Source organism: Propithecus coquereli, unplaced genomic scaffold, assembly GCF_000956105.1.
Source record: "Propithecus coquereli isolate 6110/MARCELLA unplaced genomic scaffold, Pcoq_1.0 Scaffold158, whole genome shotgun sequence".
Lineage (NCBI taxonomy): Eukaryota > Metazoa > Chordata > Mammalia > Primates > Indriidae > Propithecus > Propithecus coquereli.
Window position 1 is genome coordinate 2,365,897 of NW_012140302.1, and position 7,778 is coordinate 2,373,674.

A 7,778-nucleotide genomic window follows, 5' to 3' on the forward strand; every position below is an offset into this window, starting at 1 on the left:
GCTCTTGCTCAGGCTGGTCTTGAACTCCTGAGCTCAAACAGTCCACCCACTTCGGCCTCCCAGAGTGCTAGGATTACAGGCGTGAGCCACCGCGCCCGGCCCCAAGAATAGGCTTCTTAAACATATTTAGATGACCTTCAGTTTTAATTGATTTTACTTGTGCTAAACTGCTATTTTAATCTTCATTGTATTTTTTTCTTGAGACGGGCTTTCACTATGTTGCCCAGGCTGATCTCAAACTCCTGGGCTTAAGTGAACCTCTGGCCTCAGCCTGGAGTAGCTGTGATTACAGGCATAAGCAATGTATTTTTAAACTGCTTCCACTTTCTCAGGTTACATATTTAAATCTCAGGAAAACTTAAAGGATAAACAAGTAGATGGTATATATAGTACCTTTAAGTTTCCTAAAACTAGAAACTTTTGTTCCACCAGGGGGAGCTGACAATAAAGGATTTGGAAATGCTGGATTGTTACTGTATATGTCACAGTAGTTAACGATGGGTATAAATTCCAGTGTGTATTTCAAATTTATAAGCTAGTTATCCCAGCCAAGCCAGGAAATACATATGCTTTAAAAGATGTATGAAAGCTTCAACAGAAGGTACTTTAGAATTCTTATTCCAACTGTTGATAAATTAGATTATAAAGCTACTTAGTAGTTTTTATTGCTTAAAAGTATTCAGGCAAAATAAGTTTATATTGAACTACAATCTGTAAAAAATAATGGCAAAATGAAATCACATTTTTTTCTTGATGTCCATATGTTTAATTCATACCCTTTTTTAATGTGGGAATTGCTTTTTCAAAAAAGTTCTTCTAAGCTTTAAAAGATAGAGATTCTTTAGTATTTTGAGACTGCTTTTTGATGATCAACTCTACCATTGGCCCCCTTTTTTTTTTAAATGAAATCACATTCGGCCATTTTAGTTACCCAGGTACCTTCATCTGAAATAGTGAGATTTCCCTTTATTGAAGCATCGTACATGTTTTGGTTTTTAGTAGAAACTATGAATGATTTGGTAATCAACTTTAATTCTAACACGTGTTCTTCTCTCCCCTACTTTTTTTGTTTTTTTTTAAGGGCTTGGGCAATTTTTCAGTAGACAGTTTTAAGAGCAGTACAGCCAAAAATGGTGGCTTTCTTCTGTAAGTATACAACTGGGTGTGCTAAATTGAACAGCAAAATAGGCTCTTGTGCTGTTTTACTTAGGTTTCTCCTTTTTCCTATACACAGCAGTACCAATATGAAGTGGGTACAGTTTTCAAATCTACATGTTGATACTCCTAAGGATTTGACCAAACCTACGGTATGTACTTCCTATTTCTTGGTATAAGGAGCTATATTAGCAATAAGTTTTCCTTACTGTTTCATCTGGGGTTGTTAACCAAACACTGTATGAATAAAAATTTTGTTCTGCAATACTGGCATATGCACAATATGTATATTTTCTAATGTCCTTTGGTGCTCATGTTATCTTTAAGTATATCAAGGTAAGTTCTAAGAGAATAAATTATTTATTCCAAATGACTGGCAATTAGCATTCTCTTGCTTTTAGCTCAGCATAATTGAAGAGTTGTTATAATTAATGATGTTATGTTATGGAAAAATATTTTTCTTGTAGCCTTCAAGTCTTTGTTTTCATTTTAAATATTGAGCCTGGGCCTAGACAAAGCTTTATTGTTCACAGTGAGAAAGAGCATTACTACAAGTAATGGAAAGTACTTATGTAACCTTAGAGAAGCCTTGATTTCATCAACCCAGCTTTTTGTGTTTTTGTAATTTTTAAAAATCCTTACAAATCCCAATCCTTCCATTTCTAACCCTCAAAAATAGCCTCCCCCTTTTTTTTAATTATTATGATTTTTAAAAGACGAGGTCTCGCTCTTGCTCAGACTGGTCTTGAACTCCTGAGCGCAAACAATCCATCCGCCTTGGCCTCCCAGAGTGCTAGGATTACAGGCATGAGCCACCACGCCCGGCAAAAATAGCCCCTTTTAACAGTTTGGTATGAATCCTTCTAGACATTTGTCTGTAAGTACTCATTTTGTCTATGCACGTGTACACCAAAATGGAATTATATTAATACATGATATACTGCTATTTCTTTGTCCCCCGCCCCCCAAATAGATACTGGATGTATTTTTGTGACATTACATATATACTCCAGTTACCCCAGTCTCCAGCTCAGATGCTGCAAGGGTCAGTCCTATAAGGACAGGTTACAGGATGGGCACAGTGGCATCTGTGAGACAGCTACTATTTATTCTAGCTACTTATTGCCATGTGGGACATCAGACTGATTGATGTTAGGTCATCTAAATCTCCAGGCTAAACTGAAATCCAAATGTTTATGTGAAATCTCTTGATTTTTAATATTTGTAACAAATTCAGAATATTTTTAAAACCCTGTAAGAACCAATCAGAACACATTTTAAGGCTGTATTCCCCCCCTGCTCATCCCTCAACTTATGCTATAGGATATTCTGTTCTTTCAGCAACTCTATTTGGAGTAATTGAGAGTGGATATCTAGCTTCCTAGCCGCCTTTCAGGGGTGAAGTAATTTAACCCTGAATCATTGGATTAGTAATATAATTTACCAGTTTAATGGATGAATAAAATGAAGGTAATTTACCTCTTGGAAGAAAGTCAGGAATGTCAAAGCCATTATTTCTGAGGTCTTTAGGTACTAGGGTGGAAGAGATGGAAGTGATTGGTATAGTCAGTGTCATAACATTTTAATTAGAAATGAGTAATTTGTATATTAGGGCAGGCAAAACACATGAATAAAACCTCATCAAGAATATGAATAGCAATAGCTCGCCTTTGTATAATGATGTTTTATCCTTTATAAGCACTTTAATCTGTGTTTTCTTATTGTTTTCCTTGGAGAAATGCTGTGAGCTATAGCACAGGTATTACCCAATTTTATATATGAGGAAACTAAAGTGCAGATACTTATGTAAAACACTTATTATAGAGTATGTGACTTGCCCATTGTCCTTCAGCTACAAGTAGCAGAGTTTACTTCTTAATCCAGTTCTTCTGACCAGGGTACTTTTGTTAGCAGACCCGGAAATCCTTTATCATTGTGAATTTAGAGCTCAGTAATTCTTAAGTGATTTTGTAGGTTACCTTGAAAATTCTTTTGATTCACACTGTATTTTAACAGATTCTGAGGCTCGTTGTGCAGATTTGAGCATGATAGTATCTAATATTTAACAGAGTTAAGATTTTACTCAGCATTTTTCTCCCCATTTATTAGTAAACTCTGTAGTTGTTCAGTTGTGGGTAACACGTTAAATTTGCTAGTTGTAAGTATTAGAGGAACCACAACTGAAACTTTTCTTTTGATTTTAGATAACCATTTCTGATGAACCAGACACATTATATAAGCGCCTGTCAGTTTTAGTAAAAGGCCATGATAAGGCTGTATTGGACAGTTATGAATATTTTGCCGTGCTTGCTGCTAAAGAACTTGGTATCTCTGTTAAAGTGTGAGTATGACCTCTCCTAATCTGACCTATTAAGTACTGTAATATGATCAACCAGGAAAATGGTGCCAGGAAGTTCTGAGGTCTTAAAATGGGGTGGAAACACATGATGGATGAATTTTAGGGTTGTCATATATTATCCTAAGCAGGATCATCCCTTCCTTTCTTCTAGAATTTTTAAATACTAGAATGAGTGAACAAGGAAAATGAAAGAAATCCTTTCTCTAGAAATTGTGTTGACATGAGGAGATCCAAGAAGCCCATGTGTCTGGGATCTCCAGGGGGCAGGGAGGTAGAATAGGTGAGGAAACAATCCTCTTAGACCCTTTGGATATGATGATCTTGGGCTAATACAGCCATTGTTTCAGATCTGCCCTAAGAAACACCACTCACCTGGTAATTTCATGCATGAGCAAGGTGAGCTTCCTACAGCCTTGGAGTCACTGCAGGGTCAAGGAGAACTGTCTCCTTGTCATTTGCTCCTTCTGATATTGAACAAGGCCCATTTGCCAGTCTGGCCTTTTAACAAAAACAGATGGCCACACTGTTTCCCAAAACAGGCTATAGTTTTCTGATTATCGCTATATTTGTAGTTTCCTATAACAACGCACATACAGCAGACATTGCAACTATGTCCACCACACTGGTGCTGCTCTACACAATTCGTATGTTTGGTCAGTAGGGGTCTCAGAGGGTATAAAAACAGGCACGTGTTTGTGCACTGGTCCTTGCATGCCAAGGCTCATTTTTGGGTCTGTGGGAAAAGGTTCCTGTTGCTATCTGTGGTGTTTATTTTGGCCTGAGCTTTATGATAGCAGTTGTTGTTACAGATGATGGTCTTGACAAATGGAGGCCTATAAATGGTAGTTAACGCCTATAATTGAGTGTGAGCCTGACCTACAATATTGTGGAATCATGCTTTGATATCGGTGACTCAGGTTTTGACATCAGTATGTTATTTTGCCCATTAATTTCAGACATGAACCTCCAAGAAAAATAGAGCGATTTACTCTTCTCAAATCAGTGCACATTTTCAAGAAGCACAGAGTTCAGTATGAAATGAGAACACTTTACAGATGTTTAGAGGTGAGTGTATTTCAGCATTCAGGCATTTTCGAAATGCCCAGAATTTCACACTAGCATATCCTAACTTTCCTTTAACATTAACTGAGTTGACTTCCTTTCAGCCAGCCCATGCCTGTTAATTGTAGAGAAGGTAAATGTCTTTTCATGTTAACAGAAATGGCATGATAGGAAAATCAAACTCAAAGCCATCCTTTAGATTAGTGCATACTTTAACTCTAGAATGCAGATTGTGCTGACTCATTTTTATACAGTGAGATGGCATTGGCATAAATTTGCCCATATTTCAAAAATTTTAGTTAAGTTTTTACACAGTTCTAATAATTCTTTTCACATGCTAACTGCACTTCCCATGTCAGTGATATGCAGCATTAGGTTTTTCATTCATTTGTGCATCCGCTACGGCCTGTATAGTCTTGTGGTTAAGGAAAGCCTGGGTTCTAGAGTTAGACTGCCAACGCCACTTACTAGCTATGTGACCTGTACCTAAATTCCTTCAGCTATAAAATGGGAATAATAATGGTTAATTATAGCCATCTCATAAGGTTAGTATGAGGATTAAATGGGATATTTATGTAAAGCACTTAGAATATTCCCATTGCATAGTAAGTGACTGATAAATGTTATCAAAACAAGCACTTACACGTCTTTTGTATGGAAAGCACTGTACTAGTCATTGAGGGTACAAATATAAAGTCATAGTCCCTACTCTTGAATAAAAAAGAAAAACCCAAAATTTTATCCACCCATGTCTGACAGAAACATCTCGCAGTGGAGCACACAGAAAATCTTATACTAACCATATCTTATAATCTAGTCCTTTTGTCTTGAGTTGTTTTGTGAAACTCTTGTAAGTATACTGTTCTGATACCATGCTTGCCAGCTGTGTTCTGTGGAGCCCTGGCTTTAAAATATCTGCATTTGGGAGGAAGGAGGCTTTGGGGCCATGCTTGCCCCTGTTCAGTTCAACCAAGGGATCTATAATTTTTTTTTAATTGTGATTCTATATGAGATTGTTTAGGGAAAGAACAGGCTCTACCACTTTTACAAAAAGAAAAAAAAAAAAACAACAACAACAAAAACACCCCAATGTAAAATTTTCAGCTTTGACAGCATAGCGTAAACCATTTTCATGTTTGAGATTTCAGTTAGAACATCTAACTGGAAGTACAGCAGATGTCTACTTGGAATATATTCAGCGAAACTTACCTGAAGGGGTTGCCATGGAAGTAACTAAGGTATGACTTAAATTTTTACCTCTTTTCAGGGAGATCTGTATTGTTGTTTTGATACATTGCAGCCTGGTCCAGGCCCACTGAGTAGAGGGGAGGACCTGTGGCAAACTGGGAGACAGAGTTGCCACAGGGTTGGGGGCTTCCCCTCAAGTTTCCTTCTCTCCATTTCAAAGCCCTACAAAAAGGCAAAGGGGTGGGGAGAAAGAAAAGAGGATTTGACAGATTAATAAATCAAATTTGGGGCCTAAGAGTGCTTTTAAGTTCACATTATATTATCGTTTTGTTTTGTTTCTTTTTTTAGACACAACTAGAACAGTTACCAGAACACATCAAGGAGCCAATCTGGGAAACAGTACCCAACGAAAAAGAAGAAATCAAGTCACAAAGCCTCAGGGAGGCTACTAGTGCCTGAATTGGAAATGGGGATGGGCCAGATGTGTGTGTTTAAGTGGAGAGTGCTTCCAGCTGAGATGGTTTTGAGTCTACCTAATTGTTGTGTTGAGGCCTCATGCCTGGTCAGCTGAGAGCAGGGAATGGAGCCTTAATGACAGGCTGGACTATAATGAAAGAAACACTTTGTCCTTTTATACATGTCATTATTTCAGTTCTGATTTTTAGAAGCATGAACAAACCATAAGCCCACTATGAGCCAAAAGAGTCAAATTTATATTTTGTTAGGCTGCTGCTGTTCAATTACTAGTTTGTACCGGTTTTAATTTATATCACTTCTTTCATCTGAAAGTGTTTAAAGTATTCTTCACACGTATTTTTTTCTTTTGAGATGCCTAGAAGGAACTTGTGGTTAATTTAGCACTGAGCAGTTAAAGTTTTTGATATTTCCCTTAGCACAGGCTGGCATGTGCTAATTTGGAGGTGGTAGCTAACAGACGTGACTTCATTTAAGTATTACATCTTGGAAAGGGAATATACTTTGCAGCAGACCAAGCACATGTGTGACATGCACTGAACTCTTCTTGTAGCCCACACCCTTAGAGAGATGCCTTAGGATCACTGTAATGGAATTTATGCTCTCAAGAAATTATTACTTGTGTAATTTTATTCATCCTGTGATTCATTCAATCAATAAGCTTTTATTCCATAAACTTTGCACCCCACACTGTAGTTAATACCAAAAACTAAATAGAAGTAATGGTTTTTGAAAATTGTGTGAAGCACAGAAAAATATTTTTCTTTATTAAACTCCTCAGTGATAAGAAAGCCTCTTTCTTTTGGTAAATGTCACACTTTTTGTTTGGAGATGTCTACTTTTCCATGAAATCAAATAGCAGTGAAAGCCCTGAAAGAGGCCAGCCTACAATGGGCTGAAACAGTTGGTATGGCAAACCCAGGGGAGTGCTTCGTTTCCTTTTTACAGCAGAATCGGGTTCGTGTCTTTGTGGTTTTCTTTACATCTTTGGAGTAGTTATGACTTCTCAGTTTTTCCCCCTTTAAACCGAATTGCCTGTTCTCTTTTCCAAGCCTAGTATCAGGTATCGGTGTGTTGAATACATACTGCTTATGTATCAGACTTACATTACTGTCATTAACATGAAAAGAATTACTGCCTTGTGCCCCACGACCTCCTTCAGCTCAGCTGTTGGCTGTGTCATTCACAAATGCCTACAGTGTACTTACACCAGGGACAAGCCTCAGGATTAACTAGTCAATAAAACAAGAGCAATATAATATAATGGTAACTATATTTAGCAAAGCAGCAGTTTGTGACACATTTTTATCTTTAAAGAAATAATCCTTTAAATATAGACCCACACTTAATGCTCTTCTGAGCTTTTTTACAGATAATATAAATCACCGTATTATAATAGGATGATATGTGTGTGCTCACCTCAACGTGTCTTCCATGTGAGCCCCTACAAAGGTGTGTGCCTCCACTTCCGGCAATTTTCAGATTAAATTAACCTGCAAACAAGATTACTTAGCTTATCTCTTCAAATTATATATTAAAA

General features: G+C 37.3%; 1 protein-coding gene across 3 annotated transcripts in view; it reads left to right on the plus strand.

Moving 5' to 3' along the window:
• Nucleotides 1-7,393, plus strand: part of MRPS10 (mitochondrial ribosomal protein S10) — a 9,127-nt gene extending 1,734 nt beyond the window's left edge. Inside the window, exons 2-7 of one of the 3 annotated variants that reach the window (XM_012640917.1) lie at nt 1,082-1,146; nt 1,235-1,307; nt 3,360-3,496; nt 4,471-4,579; nt 5,725-5,814; nt 6,113-7,393. In XM_012640917.1, the coding sequence (XP_012496371.1) occupies nt 1,082-1,146; nt 1,235-1,307; nt 3,360-3,496; nt 4,471-4,579; nt 5,725-5,814; nt 6,113-6,223 (585 nt within the window). In that variant the 3' untranslated portion in view covers nt 6,224-7,393. The remainder of the gene's footprint in view (nt 1-1,081; nt 1,147-1,234; nt 1,308-3,359; nt 3,497-4,470; nt 4,580-5,724; nt 5,815-6,112) is intronic. The other 2 variants (XM_012640918.1, XM_012640919.1) reach the window with 2 other exon arrangements.
• The last annotated feature ends 385 nt before the right edge of the window (nt 7,394-7,778 follow it).